At 41.9% G+C, this 22853-nt stretch overlaps 2 protein-coding genes across 16 annotated transcripts in view; one reads left to right on the forward strand and one right to left on the reverse strand.

Moving 5' to 3' along the window:
• sec16a (SEC16 homolog A, endoplasmic reticulum export factor) overlaps positions 1–2469 on the forward strand; it is a 69541-nt gene extending 67072 nt beyond the window's left edge. For 9 of the 10 annotated variants that reach the window (XM_031803026.1, XM_031803031.1, XM_031803027.1 and 6 more), the window contains one exon: positions 113–2469. In XM_031803026.1, the coding sequence (XP_031658886.1) occupies positions 113–184 (72 nt within the window). In that variant the 3' untranslated portion in view covers positions 185–2469. The remainder of the gene's footprint in view (positions 1–112) is intronic. The other variant, XM_031803024.1, reaches the window with a different exon arrangement.
• Positions 457–21894, reverse strand: LOC109903761 (uncharacterized). 6 transcript variants are annotated; one of them, XM_020500677.2, is made up of 7 exons: positions 21358–21894; positions 21075–21189; positions 5753–5868; positions 4924–5023; positions 4190–4311; positions 3850–3944; positions 457–3290 (listed from the first exon to the last, which is right to left on the reverse strand). In XM_020500677.2, the coding sequence occupies exons 1-7, from the start codon at positions 21446–21448 to the stop codon at positions 3249–3251; spliced, it is 681 nt and encodes a 226-aa protein (XP_020356266.1). In that variant the 5' UTR covers positions 21449–21894; the 3' UTR covers positions 457–3248. The 6 variants fall into 6 exon arrangements, with proteins under 6 accessions (XP_020356266.1, XP_031658894.1, XP_031658895.1 ...); XM_031803034.1 differs by having other exon boundaries at positions 4924–5077; positions 21358–21866; XM_031803035.1 differs by having other exon boundaries at positions 4924–5131; positions 21075–21212; positions 21358–21861.
• Positions 21895–22853: the final 959 nt, after the last annotated feature.

Here is a 22853-nt window from a genome sequence, read left to right on the forward strand (position 1 = left end):
TGCTAGTAAGAAAATAAGTAAGGCTTGTTCCACCATTGAGGTGCTAGGACACACCAGTAGCTATGTTTACACTGTCAAATCAACCCTTGTATCCCTCTCTCCTTCTCCCCAGGCGAGTACTCCATCGGGACGGCTTCTGTCTGGGAGGTTGGGCGGTCAGAGGGCATACCCAGTGCTGAAGTAGATATCCAGCCTAGTTCATCCTAAAACAGACTTTATGGGTTTAACCATCGCCTGGGAAGCGCATAGACACCTCAACTCCCCCTCTGATGGACCCCCCCTTACACCCAAGACGAACACTACCACCAGTACCATCATCGTCAAACGACTATACCACTCTTTCACTAATTAAAAAAAAAAAGAAAGAAAATGTGTTAATTATTTGCAGGCAAGATTGTCATAAAGGGCTTTTTCATGTGTCCAAACTGAGTTAGTTGGTACAATGGATCTTAATGCACATACTTAGCTTGATTATACTGTATGTAACAACCTACTGTGGAGACAGACATGCTAGTGTGTTCAGCTCTTAGACAACATTCCCTCTACACACATGCTGAGACAAAGGACTGTTCTGGTCCTATTTTGATCTATTACGTGTGTCTTTGGCCCCTTAAGTGTATTAGTGTGTAAAAGAGCGTAGCACTTCCGGAGCTCAGCTCACTTGTTTATACTAGTGTATATGACTCTTCAGTGTTCCCGTACAGACACTGAAGGTACTGTAGCGCTGATGTGTGTGGAGTATCAGTAGTGCAATGCCCACTCTCCCTCATTCAGATGTGCTCAGGTGTGATGTGGGGTCCAGCAGAGGCAATAGGAGTGACTGTCACGCCTCGCTACCCTAGGAGTTTAGAAGTTTGAGTGTTGGAATGTTCATTTTAGATATTTATAAAATGTTGCTGCCTACCAACACCTCATTATCATGCACAAAGGTCTTAAGTCTCAACTAGGCTTCCTCTCTCCCAACTGAGTTTAGAAGCAGGCCTTTAGAGGAACAAGGAGTGAGCTGGGATTCAGGGGCCTCATTTATAAACCGTGCGTGCATACAATATACCCCAAAATGTGCATGCGGCAGTTTCCACGATCAAGTTGGCATTTATAAAAATGTAATGTGTTGTGAGAAGGTGCTCAGCTCCCCGTTCAGACCATGCGTACGCACATCTACTAGTGGCTGAAATATTGTATTGCAAGCTGGCAAGTAAGTATTTTGTGCAAATGGGGGATATGATGAAAAGCCTTATTCATAAAAAACTAAAAACAGAACAACATAACACAAATGCAGCCATTTGCCAGAAGAGCAAAATTCTTTATTTAATCTAAAATAAACATTTGAATCTTTCTATTTTCATAACCATTGCAGAATACATTTCTCACCTTTTCTAGCTGTAATAGGTTCATATTCCCGAAGTAGCCATACAACAAATTTGCATGTGCATCTCTCATTTAATTGGACCTAGGAGTCTAGTAAATAAATAGGCTGTATTAAATTGTGCGGTTTATCATCTAGCCTACAGTCAAATTTAAAAGGTGAAGTTTCTTTTACAGTGAAGTAGACCTATGTATGCTACTGGTAGCCTGCCTTAGACAATTTTTCAGAATTCACGGCCAGTCCCATCATATTTAGGTGAAAAGTCGATGCAAAACATTGTTGAATTTAAACGTTCTGCTGACAGGTCCACAATTTGCCATTTGTTTTCTCTTTCATAAACTGTATTGGAACATTCTGCCAACACAGTAGTTTATGTGAAATATTTGAGTATAGGTAAGCTATTGTATTGCTGTGAGATAGAAGCACAACATTGCCCATTTAAATCAGACCCTATACTAAGGCAGGACACCAAATGTATGAATCTAAATATTTTTGTACTCTTTGTCAGAAATGTGTGAACAGTTATAAATGAGGCCCCAGGACTATATCGAGATGACACCCTATTTCCTATATAGTGCACAACTAGGTGGCTCAGGTCAAAAGTAGTGCATGCACTTTATAGGGAATAGTCATGGTGTCATTTGACTACAATTTTTAAATGTCATTAATCTATCCAAATATTTATCTGATCGATTGTATTTATGAGCTGTAGTCATGAGCAAAAGTGTGGAGAGCAACTATTGTTTTTGCTGATTTAGCTTTGAAATGTCATTAATAGATTATATAATACCTGGATTCACGTTTGTAACGGCTGCTTCTGCAGATTAACTAGCCCATCATTAAATACATCTGTGAAAGGAGCAAATTTTACTCAAAACTGCCATTTCCTTTTTGATTTTGCTATTGCTTCTGTCAACTTTGTTATCCAGAATTCCTTGCTTCCCCTTTGTGTTCTTGACTTGGTTTGTGTTGAACACCCAATTATTTTTTCCAAAGGTCCCTTTTGTCTGAGAAAAGCTGTTGATTTTTCCTGTTTTAGAATTCAACCCTGTAAAATGGTAATAAAGATATCTTTGCGCTCTTTAGCACTTTGAAAGAATGTTTAATTTTGTTCTGTCTGATTAGTATCAAAGGTTCATCATGTTGTGTTTTATATACATTTCAAAATACATTTCCTATTCACACATTATTGCAGTACATCCCAACAGTTGGCTAAAAGTGTCTGAATATGGAATACTTTAATCTTTGTGTAATGTTACTGAATTCATTTTTATTATTGAGTGAAGTACAAACAAATATCCCCCAAACTACCAGTGGACCTAAAATGTGTGCAAGTCTGTTGGCATCACTGTGGCACTACAGATGTAGTTCCTTTCTCACAGATGAAAGTATTTTGGACCAGCACTACCTATCCCTCATTGACAATTCTGGCAAGTAGAAAAATCCAATCAACCCAGACAGTTGTCAAATTCTCCTATAGCATTGGAAGCAACAAAAAAAAGACTATAGGCCTGTTCCATTCTCCACTCCTGAAGTCTGCAGTCTAAAGGAGCATTTGCATGTATATTTCAAGAAGTGTAGGGTGCCTGGTTTTATTTTTAGCAAGTGTGTGAGGGCGTCGCAGCACACTTCACTGGCTCATATTCCCCTTCCTGTCCAATCATGAGTGTGGTCTTAACTAAAGTGCATTGCACTCCGAAACAAGTCACTGACAAGTGTTGGAGTGAGAAAAATATCTGAAATCAGGAATCGCCACTTAGAATGCAGTATATACATACATCCCTTCATGGCAGCTATGATCCTGGGGTTAGTGGCACATAAATGTTCTTGTGTTCATGAAGTAGTTTTCTTCAGCTGAAATGTCACAGTATTTGGGCCAACTTCATTTGGTGATTTCTTTGTCCTCTTGGATCCAAATGCTTTCCTGTAAAAATCCCCAAATAAATGCAGTTAGAATCTATAGGCTAACAAAGCAAGATTGTAATTCTTGTATATGGGAGTCATTACACAATAGAAAGGCTGGGATAAACTACCTCCGCATCAGCATTCTTTTAATCGGCTTAATCTACCAACCAATCATCTCCCACAGCACCTTCCTCCTAACCTAACTTGGCAAGTGTAAAATAAATGCCTAGAACTAGACCCCCACCCCACATTCTGCTCTTGTTGACGAGAGTAACAAAACTGTCAATGTTCTCTTCTGCAGTTTTTCAACCAATCCAGTAAAATGGAGTGTCGCCTTGTTAACGTCTGAAAGCGGGAGTCACAGGATCTCTCTTCAATATCCCTTGAAAACCGGAACATATGGTTGTGTTATGACTGTGCTGAGGCTACCCTCCCCCAGAAATGTAGTTTTTGTTTTGTGCTCTGTGTACACATACTTGATGAAATAGTGTCTTGTAAGTCCATGTGGGCGGGGCACTAATTAGTGTACCAAACAATCAATCAATATATTGACATGGGTAGTTTCGGTTGAAGGTTACCAGCGCTGCTTGTGCTTTTTGAACGGCTCCCTCCAACATGGTGCGGTCGCTCAGCATCTGTCTGAGAGCTGCAGGGTCCATCTCCAAAAGCATGCCTATGAGACAGAGTCCTTCTAAATTCTAACCATTACAGACCACTAAAATGGTTTATGAAAGACAGCATTCGCAGTATCTGTGATATTACAGTTCACTCAATGAGCCATTTTGTTCTAGAGACTTATGTTTAAACAGTTTAGTGGTAAAGCTACCGCCATATTGCTTCGCCTTACAGATCTGCAAATATTAAAGGGCCAAAGGGAGAGTAGGGATCAAATTGGGACCGGCTAGTGGCAGGGCTAACCTGTAATGTCATTTGAGTGCACTGTGTCCATCTCCTGCACCAGTAGAAACAGCCTCTCTTCCAGCCTCTCTGTGTCATCGGCATCTGATGAGTCACTCACATCTGTCTCTTCCACACCCAGCCTACAGCAAATCAGGGTAGGGGAAACATAACACGCCATGAATATCGTAAAAAAAAACTGCACATTATAGGCTAAGTATCCCACACGTTATGGCCTGCGACTAGAGAGATATTAGATATTATTCTGGTATCACCATGTATTTACTATTGGATGTACAATAATGACACCATAAAATGGATGGATAATGTTATATTACTGTGTAAGTGGGGAACGCTGTCTTAGCCTTCTGTGTCAGGTTTCTAGGCTCTCCATTCGAGACCAATGGCCCATTCAGAAACAACCCCTAGTACTGTATCCTCAAGGCTTTTAGGTAGACCTGAGTGTGGATACTGTAGGTGTAACCAATATGGCAGAAAAATATAATTAGTTCATCAGTGGCTACTATCATATTGCTTATACCTACCCAACTCTAGGGTAATATGGGATGTATTTGGACAGGGCCTCAGTCTGCTTGACTGCCAGATCTAAAATTAATGACGGCCATTAACAGAAAGTAGCCTAATCAGTCTAGTTTCCATCCATTCAGAGGTTCATCAGCGTTGTGTCTGGATATACAAACAAAGTTCTTCATAATATCTTTCTTCCCCACAATGATGTCAAGCTCCACACTCACTCCTGCAGTGTCTTCAAGGCCAGGTTCACCTGCTCCTCCAGTAGTGAGGGTTCTGAGAGAAGATGCAGCACCGCTTCTTTATGCTGCTCCAGTAGCATGCCTGGAGTGGTACATGGGTAAATACATGCTTCTTTATGCTGCTCCAGTAGCATGCCTGGAGTGGTACATGGGTAAATACATGCTTCTTTATGCTGCTCCAGTAGCATGCCTGGAGTGGTACATGGGTAAATACATGTTAGGGAAGCATTATAAGCTGTTGGTTCATAAAGGATCAGCCTGCGCTTGCACTGTATGGATTCGCATTGTATAGGGCAGGGGTCAGCAACAGGCGGCCAGCAAGTGATTTTCTTGGACCCAAACATATTTTTGTAATAAAAAAGATTTTTAGTTTTGTGTCAAAAAAGACTAAAATCACCAGGAATTCAGCAAAAATCAGGTCCAACAAAAATCATCCCGCAGCTGAATCTAGTTGCCTACACCTGGTATTTGTTAACACCTAATAATAATAATATTAATTTGGGGGGGGGTGCCTATATTTGTCTGGTTAAGTAATGGAAATGTATTTCTTGCATATCCCAACTCCCCCTGAAATACACACAGGGAGTGAGTGTCTCACAACCAGTTGTTTGCCATTGGAGGAGATTTAAGGAATTAACCCAGGTTCTCAACCTTTTTGGTCAAGCAGAAAAGTGTCAAACTTTGTGTGTTGCTTTTTTGGCAAGATTTTTTCTCTCAATGAGAGTAATCTGGTACAATAAGGGTTAAGTAAATAAAATAAATCATACGTTTGGAGAGAGATGATTGGCTTACTGATCAGTAGGTTGATTACCAGTGATTTTCTGTGTGTGGCCAGTGTTGTAGATGTCCACGAGCTCAAACAGCTGTTCCCCAAGTGAGTCAGAAGAGGCAGATGCTTCATCCTCCTCCTTTGACATCCTTGTATTGCTGAAGTCATGGAGAGATCATAGTTAGTTGAGGTCTAGTCTCACATGGCCATCCTTCCAAATCTGTCTCGTTGACTAGACTACGAGAAACCTGGGCTCTGGAGGTTACTTAAGATCAAACTCAACCAAATTGTGACACAGAAACTCACATGGGGCGGAGTTCAACCCGAGTTAAGCATGCGTAAATGGAGCGCAATTCCCTTTTTATGAACTTTTCTCTCTACATTCAGCCTCATTTACTGTCTTTAAAAACGCTATTTGTTTGGGGTGGAGATCAAATAAATGAAGGCGTGGCGGTGGTGTCTACAGATCAGGGTATGTGAGCAGAGTTGAGTGGTTAGAAATCCAACCCCTCCGGTCTTTTTCCAATCACTTAGCTAAAAACCGTTCTGTACTCACAGGGAAAAAAGCTGCAGCTCCAAATACGCTTAATTTATTAAAATCACAATTTAACACCCATCTATTTTTATGACAACCTGGACCAACCATTTGGTTTTGAAGTATTGAAACCAAACCATATGATTTCAACCAAAATGATTTGAATAAACATGAAAAAGGTGAATGTAAGACTTGCACATAATTTCAAATAGACTACATGTAATATTAAACAGCATAAATAGGTCAGAGGAAGGGATGAAATGGTTACTGGTTTCACAATAAAACTCCCTGACAATTAGTATTACCATTTCAAATTTTAATTATTATTAAAACCGTGTTTGCTTACCCAGCATCAACCAAAGTTAGCAACAGTCTGATGCAGGCGCAGCCTGCAACGTGGGTTTTGTGTGAAAACATAGCGGAAGATAGTGACAGCGCTCGGGAGATTTTTCAGCCTTCTAAGAGGCCCAAATCTGGACCAAAAAGTGCGGCCGTATTTTGTGTTTTACAAGAGTGCTGAGGGGGACATAATCGAAGACGGTCACCCTGTCTGCAGAACATGCAAAAAACTAAATTGCTGCGATAGGGGGCAACACTTCAAATTATTTTTTATATTTTACTAGGAAAGTCAGCTAAGAACAAATTCCTATTTACAGTGACGGCCTACCAAAAGGCAAAAGGCCTCCTGCGGGGACGGGGGCTTAAAAGATTTATTAAAATACAATAAAAATATAGGACAAAACACATTACAACAAGAGAGACACAACACTGAGGGAATGTTTTTTCTTTCCAAGAACTCTCCAGAACAATTTGAGTACCGCAGTTGATAAAAAGGCACTACATAAATCCAATCCATCATTATTATTATTATTATTATTATTAACCACACATATTCAACTGCCAATTTACTGTTAGTTGCCTTCAGTTGGTTAGGCCTACATTATCATTCTATTACATTGTTTTGTTTACCTTAATTTGCTTCCTCTATAAATGCCGTCCACAGCCTTGCTGCTGAGGAACATTAGTAAAAGTTGGTCATTTATATATTTTAAAGACATGTAGGCTTATTAAATCGTTATGGACTGGAGCGCAGACCAAGCCGTAACAGTTTGAACCTGACGCATGGCACAATACTTGGCTGTGTCATAGCACAATACTTGGCTGTGTCATGGCACAATACTTGGCCGTGTCATCACACAGTTCCTTGGTTAGTGCAGGCAATAGACGAGGGTATAGCCTACTATTGTACACTATTCGCCCTATTATATTTCTATGTACACTAATATTCTAACATTACCATGAATTGAATAACTAAATGTGTGTCATGCCCTGACCTTAGAGCCTTTTTTATGTCTCTATTTGGTTTGGTCAGGGTGTGATTTGGGGTGGGCATTCTAGGTTTCATTTTCTATAATTTGGTATTTCTGTTTTGGCCGGGTATGGTTCTCAAATCAGAGACAGCTGTCTATCGTTGTCTCTGATTGGGAACCATACTTAGGTAGCACTTTTCCCTCCTTTCTTTGAGGGTATTTAACTTTGTTTGTGGCACATAGCCCTTATGCTTCATGGTTGTTTTTGTATTGTTTATTGTTTTTGTCGGGCGTCATCCGAAAAAAAGTGAAAATGTACGCTCACCACGCTGCACCTTGGTCCTCTTCACTCAACGGCCGTGACAATGTGGCAATTTTTTCAATTAATCAAACCACCATTTCCTTTATTTAGTGCGTAAAGGCCCTCCAACCCATTTCCTTTATTTAGTGCGTAAAGGCCCTCCAACCCATTTCCTTTATTTAGTGCGTAAAGGCCCTCCAACCCATTTCCTTTATTTAGTGCGTAAAGGCCCTCCAACCCATTTCCTTTATTTAGTGCGTAAAGGCCCTCCAACCCATTTCCTTTATTTAGTGCGTAAAGGCCCTCCAACCCATTTCCTTTATTTAGTGCGTAAAGGCCCTCCAACCCATTTCCTTTATTTAGTGCGTAAAGGCCCTCCAACCCTGTTTTTTGTGATTCATAAATACTTTACTAAATCTAAATAATCTACAAGATCAGAGTATTTGTTTTTATCAAGCAATTGGTACTGAAACATTTCTCCCTAATATTCTGAACCCGTTCTCTCAATGAACTCAATGTATTCTAGTGAGTCTGTCGTCCAAATTCCAACTAAAAATGTACACAGTATTTAAAGGGATGGATAAATGTATTGAAAACCCTGTTAAAAGAAAGCTCCATGAGAAAATCTGTTAGCTGCAAGTGGGAGAGTTTTCAGTGGTTGAATTACATTTATTCAGAGCGCACAAGGCAGCCACACATGCAGAGCGCGTTACGCGACTGAATAAAGTCTGAATACCAAATCTCAGACTTCAGCGCATTCAAAACGACTGTGAACTCAGGAAAAAAACTAGCTCCAACTGGGAAAACAGTTTTGAACAGTCATCCAACTCGGAATTCCAACTCGGAAACTTTGGCCTCTTTCTAGAGCTCCAACTTTCTGACCTGAAGATCACTGATGTCATGATTTGACCTCGTACTTTTCCGAGTTCCCAGTTGTTTGAGTCGGGCCCCAGGATGAATAATACAGACACATGGGCAACTAATCTAGCAGGATGGGGGGAACCTTACTAACAGACCCCAAACTGCCCTCACCTCTAGTTTTCCTACTCTCCAGGATATTCTCAGTCTAGCTCTCAAAAAACCTTCTCCGTATGTAGGGTTTTCAGCCTTTAGGCCAACGTTTGCCCACAATTGGCTCTGTGTAAACTACAATTCCGATGCTGTGCTTAAACATTTAGAAACATCTATAACCATTGCTTTCTAAACAGTTTTCGAAACATAATGGTATAAAATTGTATAAAATGGCACCGACAGAGGGGGCTGCCTCGCTTCTAGTCCTTAGGAAACTTTGCAGTATTTCATTTTTTATGTTTTATTCCCTACATTGTTAGCCCAGAGAATTGTGTGTGTTATTACATACTGCCGGGAAGAACTATTGGAAAGGGGGATACCTAGTCAGTTACCTAGTACAACTGAATACATTCAACTGAAATGTGTCTTCCGCATTGAACCCAACTGAATCAGAGAGGTGCGGGGGGGGGGGGGGGGAGGACTGCCAAAATCGACATCCACGTCTTCGGTGCCTGGGGAACAGTGTGTTAACTGCCTTGCTCAGGGGAAGAACAACAGATTTTTACCTTGTCAGCTCGGGGATTCCATCCAGCAACCTTTCGGTTACAGGCCCACGCTCTAACTACTAGGCTTATTGGATATCAGAGTGGCGGTAACTTACCAGCATTACAACTTTCCCGAAGCGGATGCTTTGTTCGCACCACCCAGGGCAATTGAACTGATTCCAGAGGCCGACCCAAAACAACACAGGTGGAGAAGAGGGATTCGGAGCAGTCTTCTGGTCAGACTTAGAAGGCGCACACCACCCACCACTTCAGAGTATATTACTGGCTAGTGTTCAGTCCCTGGATAACAAAGTTGACGAGATCAGGGCAATGGTTTCTTTACAGAGATATCAGGGATTGTAACATACTCTGTTTCATGAAAAAACATGGCTCACTCTGAATATACGGTCAGAGTCGGTCCAGCCATCTGGATTCTCAGTTCATCGCGCCAACAGGAATAAACATCTCTAGGGGAAGAAGGGCGGGGGTGTATGTTTCCTGGTGTATTTGTAATGACATAAAGGAAACTCAAGTCCTTTTGTTCACCCGAACTAGAATACCTCACAATCAAATGCCAACCGTATTATTTCCCAAGAGAATTCACTTCAGTTATTGTCACAGCTGTGTATATCCCCCTTCAAGCCAATACCACAACTGCCCTCAAGGAACGTCACTGGACTTTATGCAAACTAGAAACAATATATCCTGGAGGCTGCATTTTTTGTAGCTGTGGACTTTAACAAAGCAAATTTGAGGAAAAGGCTACTTAAATTCTATTAGTATATTGACTGTAGCACTCGCGCTGGAAAAACACTCGACCATTATTATTCCAACTTCCAGGATGCATACAAGGCCCTCCCCCCGCCCTCCTTTCGGCAAATCTGATCACGACTCCATTTTGCTCCTCCCTTCCTAGAGGCAGAAACTCAAACAGGAAGTACCCATGCTAAGGACTATTCAACACTGGTCTGACCAATCGGAATCCACACTTCAAGTTTGTTTTGATCACGTGGACTGGGATATGTTCCAGGTAGCTTCAGAGAATAATATCGATGTATATACCGAGACGGTTACTGAGTTTATCAAGAAGTATATAGGAGATGTTGTACCCACTGAGACTATTAAAACCTACCCTAGCGAGAAACCGTGGAGAGATGGCAGCATTCGTGCAAAACTGAAAGCGCAAACCACCATGGCAAGGTACCTGGGAATATGGCAGAACACAAACAGAGTAGTCATTCCCTCCGCAAGGCAATCAAAAAGGCAAACCATCAGTATAGAGACAAAGTGGAGTCACAATTCAACAGCTCAGACACGAGACGTATGCGGCAGGGTCTACAGACAATCACGGACTACAAAAGGAAAACAAGCAATGCCGCGGACATCGACATCTTGCTTCCGGACAAGCTAAACACGTTCTTCGCCCGCTTTGAGGATAACAGTGCCACCGACATGGCCAGCTACCACGGACTGTGGGCTCTCCTTCACCGTGGTCGACGTGAGTAAGACATTTAAACGTGTTAACCTTCGCAAGGCTGCCGGCCCAGACGGCATCCCTAGCCGCAACCTCAGAGCACGCGCAGTCCAGCTGGCTGGACATATTCAATCTCTCCCTATCCCAGTCTGCTGATCCCCACCTGCTTCAAGATAGCCACCATTGTTCCTATACCCAATAATGCAAAGTTGTAACTGAAATAAATGACAATCTCCCCATAGCACTCACTTCTGTCATCATGAAGTGCTTTGAGAGACAATTCAAGGATCATCTCACCTCCACCTTACCCGTCACCCTAGACCCAGTTCAATTTGCTTACCGCCCCAATAGGTCCACAGACAATGCAATCGCCATCACACTGCACACTGCCCTATCCCATCTGGACAAGAGGAATACCTATGTAAGAATGCTGTTCATTGACTACATCTAAAGACACTGAAAGCAGCAAACTTTGTGAAAACGTATATTTGTGTCATTCTCAAAACTTTTGGCCACGACTGTACAGTGGTTCTTCCATTAAAATTTACGAGCTTATGCTGCGACCGTTTGTGGTAGATGGTGACATTCAGTCATTGCACCATTCTATCACAAGGGGGAGTTAGAACGCTGATCTATCGGTTGTGTAAACTGTGGCAATTAATGGAGGCGTTTTCAGTCAGAGTCTCTCCTCTGACACTAGAGTCCTGCATGATGCATCTGCATCAAATTAGTAAGAACGTCTCACCCCATGTTCAAGAATGGCCTTTTTCCCTTGCATTCACTCACTTTCGGTTATTTGAAATGAAATCCTCTCCAAAATATCGTGTGCTGACTGCAGGAATGTCCACCAGAGCTATTGCCAAATCATTTAATGTTAATTTCTCTACCATAAGCCGCCTCCAATGTCGTTTTATGACTACTGACCCATAGCACTCACGCCTGAGCTATGAAGTGCTTTGAAAGGATGGTGATGGCTCACATCAACACCATCATCCCAGAAACCCAAGAACCACTCCAATTCACATACCGCACCAGCAGATGCACAGATGACGCAATCTCTATTGCACTCCATACGGCCTTTCCCACCTGGATAAAAGGAACACCTATGTGAGAATGCTGTTCATTGACTACAGCTCAGCGATCAACACCATAGTGCCCTCAAAGCTCATCACTAAGCTAATGGCACTGGGACTAAACACCTCCCTCTGCAATTGGATCCTGGACTTCCTGACGGGCTACCCCCAGGTGGTGCGTGCTCAGTCCCCTTCTGTACTCCCTGTTCACCCATGACTGCGTGGCCAAGCAGGACTCCAACACCATCATTAAGATTGCCGATTGGGCCTCCCGAGTGGCGCAGTGGTCTAAGGCACTGTATCGCAGTTGCTAGCTGTGCCACTAGAGATCCTGGTTCGAGTCCAGGCTCAGCCACGACCGAGAGACCCATGGGGAGACGCACAAGTGGCCCAGCGTTGTCCGGGTTAGGAGAGAGTTTGATTGGCAGCGATGTCCTTATCACATTGCACTCTAGCGACTCCTGTGATGGGCCGGGTGCATGCACGCTGACACGGTCGCCAGGTGTTTCCTCCGACACAATGGTGTGGCTGGCTTCCAGGTTAAGTGGGCATTGTGTCAAGAAGCAGTGTGGCTTGGTTGGGTTGTGTTTCGGTGGACGCATGTCTCTCGATCTTTGCCTCCCCTGAGTCCGTACGGGAGTTGCAGCGATGACACAAGACTGTAACTACCAATTGGATTCCACGAAATGGAGAAGGAAAAGGGGTAAAAGTTTAAATAAAATGGTATAATAAATAAACAACCTTTGCCGACAACACAACGGTGGTAGGCCTGATCACCGACATCAATGAGACAGCCTATAGGGAGGAGGTCAGAGACCTGGCAGTGTGATGCCAGGACAACAACCTCTCCCTCAATGTGATCAAGACAAATGAGATGATCGTGGACTACAGGAAAAGGAGGGCAGAGCACGCACACATTCTCATCGACGGAAGCAGGTTGAGAGGAGTGGTTGAGAGCTTCAAGTTTCTTGGTGTCCACATCACCAACAAACTGTCATCATCCACACCTATCAAGACAGTCATGAAGAGGGCACGACAACGCCTATTTCCCCTCAGGAGACTGAAAATATTTGTCATGGGTCCTCAGGTCCTCAAAAAAGTTCTACAGCTGCACCATCAAGAGCATGGTTGTATCACCACCTGGTAAGGCAACTGCTTGGCCTCCGACCACAAGCGCTTCAGAGGGTAGTGCGTACGGCCCAGTACATCACTGGGGCCAAGCTTCCTGCCATCCAGGACCTCTATACTAGGCAGAGGAAGGCAGAGGAAGACTCTAAAAATTGCCAAAGACTCCAACCACCCTAGTCATAGACTGTTCTCTCTGCTACCACACAGCAAGCGGTACCAGAGCGCCAAGTCTAGGTCCAAAAGGCTTCTTAACAGATTCTACCCCCAAGCCATAAGAATGCTGAAGAGCTAATCAAATGACTACCAGGACTATTTGCATTGACCCCGCCCCCTTTTTTTAACACTGCTGCTACTTGCTGTTCATTATCTATGCATAGTCACTTTACCCCTACCTACATGTACATAATACCTTAGTTACTTTGACTAACCTGTACCACCGCACATAGACTGAGTACTGGTACCCACTGTATTATTGTTATTTTATTGTTACTCTTATTTTTTTTACTTTAGTTTATTTAGTAAATATTTTCTTAACTCTTATTTTTCTTAAAACTGCATTGTTGGAACCTCTTGGTGTTAGGGGGCAGTATTTTCATTTTTGGGAAAAAAACGTTCCCGTTTTAAACGGGATATTTTGTCAGGAAAAGATGCTAGAATATGCATATAATTGACAGCTTTGTCTAGAAAACACTCTAACGTTTCCAAAACTGTAAAGATATTGTCTGTGAGTATAACAGAACTAATGTTGCAGGCGAAAGCCTGAGAAAAATCCAATCTGGAAGTGCCCCAGGTTTTGAAAGCGCTGCGTTCCAATGACTCCCTATTCAGCTGTGAATGTACCATCAACGAGCTTACGCTTTCTACGTATTCCCCAAGGTGTCTACAGCATTGTGACGTAGTTTTACGCATTTCTGTTGAAGAATAGCCGTAGGCAGCCACATTGCGTAAGTGGTCACATGGTGGCTCCGAGAGAGATTCTCACGTAAAATACAGAGGTAGCCATTACTCCAATCGGTCAGAGTGAAAAAACGAATTGTCCCGACTGATATATTATGGAATAGATAATAGAAAAACACTTTGAGGATGGATTCTAAACAACGTTTGCCATGTTTCTGTCGATATTATGGAGCTAATTTTGAATATTTTTCGGCGTTGTGGTGACCGCATTTTCCGGGCGATTTCTCAGCCAAACGTGAAGAACAAACGGAGCTATTTCACCTACAAAAATAATATTTTGGGAAAAAATTTACTTTGGCTGTCTACCTGGGAGTCTCGTGAGTGAAAGCATCCGAAGTTCATCAAAGGTAAACGATTTATTTGATTGCTTTTCTGATTTCCGTGACAAGTTTGCCTGCTGCTAGCAAGGAGCTATGCTATGCTAGGCTATGATAAACTTACACAAATGCTTGTCTAGCGTTGGCTGTAAAGCATATTTTGAAAATCTGAGATGACAGGGTGATTAACAAAAGGCTAAGCTGTGTCTCAATATATTTCACTTGTCATTTTCATGAATAGGAATATTTATGTCCGTTGCGTTATGCTAATTAGTGTCAGATGATGATAATGGTCCCGTTCACGGGCTGGGCGTCACTACAGTTTAAGGGCTTGTAAATAAGCATTTCACGGTAACCTCTTTTATTCGATGGATGTGACAAATACAATTTGATGACATTTTTTTTGAGAATTTGGCCCAGGACCTCCACATCCGGATTCTTCACATGCGGGGATCGTCTGAGACCAGCCACCCAGACGGACAGCTGATGAAACTGAGGAGTATTTCTGTCTGTAATAAACCCTTTTGTGGGGAACTACTCATTCTGATTGGCTGGGCCTGGCTCCTAAGTGGGTGGGCATAGCTGCACCCCTGCCCTGTCATGTGAAATCCATAAATTAGGGTCTAATGCATTTATTTCAATCTGCTGATTTCCTTATATGAACTGTAACTCAGCTTACACAAAGGTGTTCGGAGCATGCTAGATAGCTAATTAGCATAGGTGGTTGCCTTTGTCTTCTGTAAACAAGCGCTGTAAAATGGATATATGGCTGTATGGAAACATTAACCCTAGAAAAGTTGTGTAGTAATTTACCTTTTGTTTTTTGAAAATTATATCTCGCTGATATGAAAGATATGTTACTTTAGTTTCCAAAACAGTGCTGCAAGCGATGCGTGTTCATTTTTAGAGCTAGGCTAGACAATAGAACGAGTCCAAATTCACCCAAGGCTGAAAAACAACCAAAGAACGTTGGTGGAGCTGGAACACTAGCGCGAGGCCATAGCAAATTAATTGAAAAGAACCCTCGCTGAGCCTCTCTGACTGGGATGATCCTTAGAATTCAATTTTCCCTAAATGGCACCAAAAAAGGTATACCTTTATTTTACCACTACAATCTGTTTAGGACGATACTGAAGAATAACAAATTGTTTAGAAAGTAAACATCCGTATCTCGATGGTGTCAAGTGTGCTTATGTCAGCATAACAAGGCAGTAGGTAAAAATGGCAACTTCTGACTATTTCTGGTCTAGCGTTTGATGACAACGGAGTAGAGAGAGGAGATTATCCTGATTAAAATGGTGTCTGACTCTAAATATACACAGACATACCTATATTTCCCCTATAGGTAACAATGGGACAACCTCAGAGTTCCATTAGTATTTTTTTTTTCATTTGTTGACGTTTTAACTACCAGCAATTGGCAACAGCATTGTACGCTGCCCAAACGTACATCATTAGAAATAATAGGTTATGCTGATTTTTAAATGGTGTAGAAATTGAAAACTATAAAATACATACATTTTGAGATATTTGACAAAATACTAGAGATGAAACGGTATGAAAATTTCATATCATGATTATAGTGACTATAATTTTCACGGTTATCAGTATTATCGCGGGATTGTTATAATGTGCTGGATATGTTCAAAAAGTACTGATACACACTGAAATCATTTCACCAAGTTTTATATTGAAAACCAACAAACAACAAATAAAAATAGGAGCACTATGCACTTTTTTCTGATGTGGTTGTTACTGACAAGAAGCACATGGCTGAGATTTTTAATCACCACTTCATTAAGTCAGGATTCCTTTTTGACTCAGCCATGCCTCCCTGCCCGTCCAACATTTCCTCATCTCCCACCTCTTCTATTGCGACTAGCCCCAACGCTTCTCCCTCTTTTTCCCCTGCCCCGCTACAAAGCTTCTCCCTGCAGGCGGTCACTGAGTCCGAGGTGCTAAAGGAGCTCCTTAAACTTGACCCCAAAAAAACAGCTGGGTCAGATGGTTTAGACCCTTTCTTCTTTAAGGTTGGTGTCCCTATCATCGCCAAGCCTATCTCCAACCTTTTTAACCTGTCACTCTTTTCTGGGGAGGTTCCCATTGCTTGGAAGGCAGCCACGGTTCGTAATTTATTTAAAGTTAGGATCAAGCTGATCTAGCCTATTTCTATTTTGCCATGTTTATCGAAAGTGTTGGAAAAACTTGTCAATAATCAACTGATTGGCTTTCTTGATGTCTATAGTATTCTCTCGGGTATGCAAGTAAATAAATATATTAAATAAAAATAGGGCATTAGGCCTTATATCCAAACAGGTTACAGAACCATTCTGGAGAGTTCTTGGAAAGAAAGAACATGACCAACACGTATACTTTGCTTGTTAGAAAGCTCACAGAGTGACAGGCAGACAGCAGCACCGTCATTAGAGGTCAGGTCAATTTGTTAGAAAGCTCACAGAGTGACAGGCAGACAGCAGCACCGTCATTAGAGGTCAGGTCAATTTGTTAGAAAGCTCACAGAGTGACAGGCAGACAGCAGCACCGTCATTAGAGGTCAGGTCAATTTGTTAGAAAGCTCACAGAGTGACAGGCAGACAGCAGCACCGTCATTAGAGGTCAGGTCAATTTGTTAGAAAGCTCACAAAGTGACAGGCAGACAGCAGCACCGTCATTAGAGGTCAGGTCAATTTGTTAGAAAGCTCACAGAGTGACAGGCAGACAGCAGCACCGTCATTAGAGGTCAGGTCAATTTGTTAGAAAGCTCACAGAGTGACAGGCAGACAGCAGCACCGTCATTAGAGGTCAGGTCAATTTGTTAGAAAGCTCACAGAGTGACAGGCAGACAGCAGCACCGTCATTAGAGGTCAGGTCAATTTGTTAGAAAGCTCACAGAGTGACAGGCAGACAGCAGCACCGTCATTAGAGGTCAGGTCAATTTGTTAGAAAGCTCAGAGTGACAGGCAGACAGCAGCACCGTCATTAGAGGGGAGGTCAATTTGTTAGAAAGCTCACAGAGTGACAGGCAGACAGCAGCACCGTCATTAGAGGGGAGGTCAATTTGTTAGAAAGCTCACAGAGTCACAGGCAGACAGCAGCACCGTCATTAGAGGTCAGGTCAATTTGTTAGAAAGCTCACAGAGTGACAGGCAGACAGCAGCACCGTCATTAGAGGGGAGGTCAATTTGTTAGAAAGCTCACAGAGTGACAGGCAGACAGCAGCACCGTCATTAGAGGTGAGGTCAATTTGTTTGATGACGTAGATGTCCACAGGGGACCCATCTTCGACAAACTCATAGCACAAGAATCAGAAGAGTTTGATGACATGACAAAACAAGCTCTAGAGCCATTTTTTGCTATTCTAGTGAAGGTGTGCTGTAGGTTGACAGCATATCACCTAAAGCATGGACGGTACGACAATGTATCAGACGAGCAGTGTAAAGCATTAGAATCTGCTCCAAAAACTAACGTTGCGTGTGAGAGGGATTTTGGGACTTTTTTTTATCAATTACCGTAATTGCTGGACTATTATGCGCACCTGAATATAAACCGCACACACTGAGTTATAAAAAAATATGTATTTTGTACATAAATATGCCGCACATGTCTATAAGCCGCAGGTGCCTACCGGTACATTGAAACAAATGAACTTTACACTGCCTTTAAACGAAACACGGCTTGTAACAAAAATAAATAGGCTTTAACGAAACACGGCTTGTAACAAAAATAAATAGGCTTTAACGAAACACGGCATGTAACAAAAATTAAAACAGTAGCCTACCAAGAAAGTCATTGGTCACTATCTTCCTCCTCCTGTGCACTGAAACCACTGAAGTCATCTCCTTCGGTGTCGGAGTTGAATAGCCTCAGAATTGCTTCATCCGATGTTGGATCGTTTTCATTGTCGCTCTCGTCACTTTCATCCGGAGGCAAATACCCCGCTGAGCCCATGCTGCCCCTTCAACACGCAGCAGTCCAGCCTTTCGAAACCCGTTGATGATAGTGGATTTTTTGACAATGCTCCACGCTGTCAGGACCCACTGGCAGACTTGACCATAAGATGCTCTTCGCCGGCGGCCCGTTTTAGTGAAGGATTTCTCCCCACTTGTCATCCAAGCCTCCCACTGAACAAGGAGCGCCACCTTAAATGCACGATTTACACTGATGTCGAGTGGCTGCAAATACTTTGGGCCATCTGCTTTTCTTCCCTCTGAAAGCTTTTGTTTTCTTTTTGCACTGAGTCAGTTCCTCACCCTGCTGTTTCCAACGTCTTATCATCGACTCATTAAGGCCAAGCTCCTGTGCAGCAGCTCTATTTCCTTTTCCAACAGCCAGATCGATCGCCTTCAACTTGAAAGCTGCATCATATGCATTTCTCCGTGTCTTTGCCATGATGAGGGTGACAAAATTACTACCGTAATCAGAATGATGGGAAGTTTGAGCGCGCTCGATTTACGTCACATTATGTGACGGTGCTCCGTTTTTTGGCGGCATGAATCTTGTGAAAGCGGGAAAAATCCATAAATTAGCCGCGTCATTGTATAAACCGCGAGGTTCAAAGTGTGGGAATAAAGTAGTGGCTTATAGTCCGGAAATTACGGTACTAAGATTAAAGTCTAGGGAAAGCAAAATAGCATTAGAGGGCATGATCATGTTTAAACAGAATAGGCCTTGGGAATGGTTGGCTAGTTTGGGTCCTGAGATGAAAGCTGAGGTCCTTACAACATCTAGGGCATCAGTTAAAGGACAGAGAGTCATATATTGTGAGCGTATGTTCAAAATAAGAGTGACTGCAGGCACTTAAAGAGAAACAAGATAGACAAAAGCAAAAAGACATTCAGGGAGTCAGTAAAAACAACAGGTTACTGTAGACATGGGCAAATATGGTGGGTTCTGGACCAGTGTGGAGGAAGTCACCGAGCAGATAGCTAATTTAAGTAAATACCAGCCGTGACAGAGCAGTTCAAATTGAGATGCTTTGTATTAGGCCAGAAAAACGAAAATTACATTTTTTACTTATCAAAATATGGGAAATGGCTGTCATCGGATCAGCTCATCAGTAACGTGAAGGGTGTAGTAGTTGTTATGAGTGAGCCACTTGACACTAGTTTAGATGAAGCACGCATGACTGCGCCAGCTGATCTTGTTTCTCAAAGTAAAGAGGTATTTTGAGAGATGCTACCAAACAGCATCTTAAAGCACAAGATCTGGGTCGTACGAGAGGACATTTAGATGTGGTTAGATTACCAAGTATTAAAATGCCACTGCAGTTTCTTGTAGAACGTGTTCAGCATACATTTAGTGGAAACGTTTTAGATACAGAGTATGATGCAACAGTGGTAGACATAAGAAAATCAGATGACGTTTATGAGTTTAGAATAAAATATGACAAAACTAGTAATATGCCCTGGTTGCCCTTATGGTTGGAATATCAGGAAAACCGTATAAAATGTATCCGTTTGTGCAAAGGATCTGGTCGTCTACATTTGTTAACACATGTATATTAGCAGCGAGGAGTGTGTGCTGGTGGCAGGGTAAAGTAATTAGTTCTAAAGGACTCACATTTGTAATAGACTATGAAGAAGAGGATGAAGAAGTGAGTAGTTCTGTATCAGAATATCCACTTCTATTTGATTATTATGTAAACGAGGTCAGAATTCTTACATAGAGTGGATCTATTCCTTAGGATACGATACCAGTAGATACTGACAGGATGGTAATATGAGGCACCGTAGCTGCTTTAGAACTTGTAGGACAGTGATATGAGACAGGGGGCCAAAAGATATATCCTTGTTAAACTTGATTGCCAGTTTATAAAAGGTAACTTCAGTCATTTGATGTGTGTGTATGTATGTATGTAATGTACTTAATTGAAAGACATGCTAATTATACTCTTTACAGTATATTATGTTTATAGGACTTTTATATTGTGTCTGCCTCTCACTGTCTAGTGTGGGCTATATTAAAATGCACCAAAAACGCTTTGTTCTTGTGATTACATTCACTAGAATATGAGTGCCAGTGCAACAATCTTAAACATACATTTGTTTTACAAAACCAAAGGCTATTTTAAGAGCCAAATCATTCATAATAAAGGGCTAATTTCCATTGTATGTGTGTGTTAAATTATTGCACAGCCACAGATTACTGTGAATTAATATCACCCTTCATGTTTGGATATTACCTGTATTCATGTGCATATTTTGGAATTATAATTGTATTAACGACTATCAATAATCCTGAACATTAATTCAGTCATCTCAGGTAAAGAAAAACGTATTCTCCTAGTTTATACATTGTGTCATTCATCAACCAGCCAGGTACTGGAATTCACAATAAGTTATATTATTTGGCATTGAACAATGGGCTGGGAATAGAACGTTCAGAAGGTGGGTTGGTGCCTCGGTGCTCAATAGAACCATTAGGTGTAGACAGGTTGAAAAATGCCATAAAATAAGGCCAGTTTTTTTCACCATTACTTCAAGACGACGGCAAGCAGTTGGGACAGATGGAAATATTATGAAATGGGGCTCCACGGCGGACATAATGACCAAGTTTTTATTATAAAAAAAAGTGTAGTTAAAAATGTCATGTCCAGCCTATTAAAGCAAGACTCCGGACTCTTAACAAAACTCCTCCGATCAGAAGATACTATCGTCAATAGGCGCTAAAGTAGTTAATGCTAGCGTCTAAGAATGTGGTATTATCAGTCTTACCTGGGGCCCTGAGGTAGTTGCAGAGCTCTGAGGGCTTTCTCAAGGGCCTCTGACAGCATCGCTTCATCCTGCTGCATCCGAGTCAGGACAGGACCAGGTAGTTCCAGCAACATGCCTCCGACCCAATTACAATGCCATCTCAATATACCATGAAACAATGTTGTAAAATGGAATCTACTACCTAGCTATAACATATTGGTAGTAATGCATATGCCTACATAGCTGCGTAATGCTTTGCAATTTGAATGGGAGTGTAAATGTAAAACGTTATGGGGTGATTCACCTGTGAGTTTCCCGGCGATCTCAGCGTGCTTGGGGTAAATTAAATCGTACAGTTGTTCGCCAAGTACCTCGAGATCTTCCTCATCCTCCATGATGATGTGACGTATGACTGGTTATTCGCTGCTGTTGTTTACAATGCTAACCTGACATTCTCTATTGTCTGATTCGTTCTCCGACTTACAAGTTCATATTTGAGACAAAAAGTACAGAGGTAACTAACTAACTATCTTCAAAAGCTGCAACACATCTTAACTATGATCGACGAGCTAGATCAGACTGACAGTGACAGACTCAATTGATGATGTATAGCTAAATTAGCTAGCTAGCTTGTTGACACAGATACGATTCAGAGGCACATCGATAACAATAGGATCCGTGTACTGTTCGTTCAATCAATATCCGAACTAAGTAACTAACAAACAACTAAGACTGATAATCATTTCGACTGCATTAATTTATTTTTCTTATGTCATCCGCAAAGATTCTTCTTCTTCTATGATAAAATGGCGGTCCGCAAACCACCGTTAAAGGTGCATGCCGCCACCTACAGTGCTGGAGTTTGTGGTCAATCACACGGTTTACAACATTTCTAAATCCTCCTACTTAACTCAGTACTTCTGATAAAATAAAAATAGCCATACTAACTTCTAATAGACCCTCCTCCATCGCTCAAAATCCCTTCCAACCCGCCCCCCCCCCCCCTCGACCTCAATAACCCTACACTTCAATCTTTCCCTCTTTTCAACATACTTAACAATATAATATAACAAGACATGCTCCACCATTTCACCGACCATACACTCCAGACACAAACCATTCACATGCTTACCAACCAGATGTAATAATGAGTTCAATGTACAATGTCCTAAGCGCAATTGAGCAAACACCACCTATTCCTTCCTAATCTGACCTTTGAATCTTGGTCCACAACCTTTCTTTGGAGGGCATATAAATGCTGGCCCTTGTGCTCAGAGTCTCACCTCTTCTGCCATACATCTATCAAAATGACTCTGATCTTACATTTGGCCTCATCTCTACCCAGTGGAACATTAATATAAATTATATGTCATTTCAAATCTCTTTTGGCTAACTGGTCTACAATTTCATTCCCTTCCACACCTGAATGTGCTGGGACACAGCAGAATCTCACTACAACGCCCATTCTCTCAATTCTTCATAATAACATGAATACCTCCAATCGTAGGTAACTTCTATCAGATTTACCATATGATAAACTATTCAATACAGACAGAGAATCTGAGCATACTATAATTCTAGCAGGTTGTATGTCCTCCGCCCACTGGAACTATTATCCCACTGCAACTATTATCGCCAACAGTTCAACTGAGTATACTGACAGTTCATCTGTTAGTCTTCTACACATCTTAAATTAAAACGCCTGCTCCTGTGCTCCACTATCTGGGTCCTTGGATCCATCTGTGAAAAGTAGTAAAAAAACATAAAAACTTCTACCAATGTAATTGTCAACCAGTTTCC

The sequence above is a fragment of the Oncorhynchus kisutch genome, linkage group LG23 (genome assembly GCF_002021735.2).
Source record: "Oncorhynchus kisutch isolate 150728-3 linkage group LG23, Okis_V2, whole genome shotgun sequence".
In the NCBI taxonomy this organism is placed as follows: domain Eukaryota; kingdom Metazoa; phylum Chordata; class Actinopteri; order Salmoniformes; family Salmonidae; genus Oncorhynchus; species Oncorhynchus kisutch.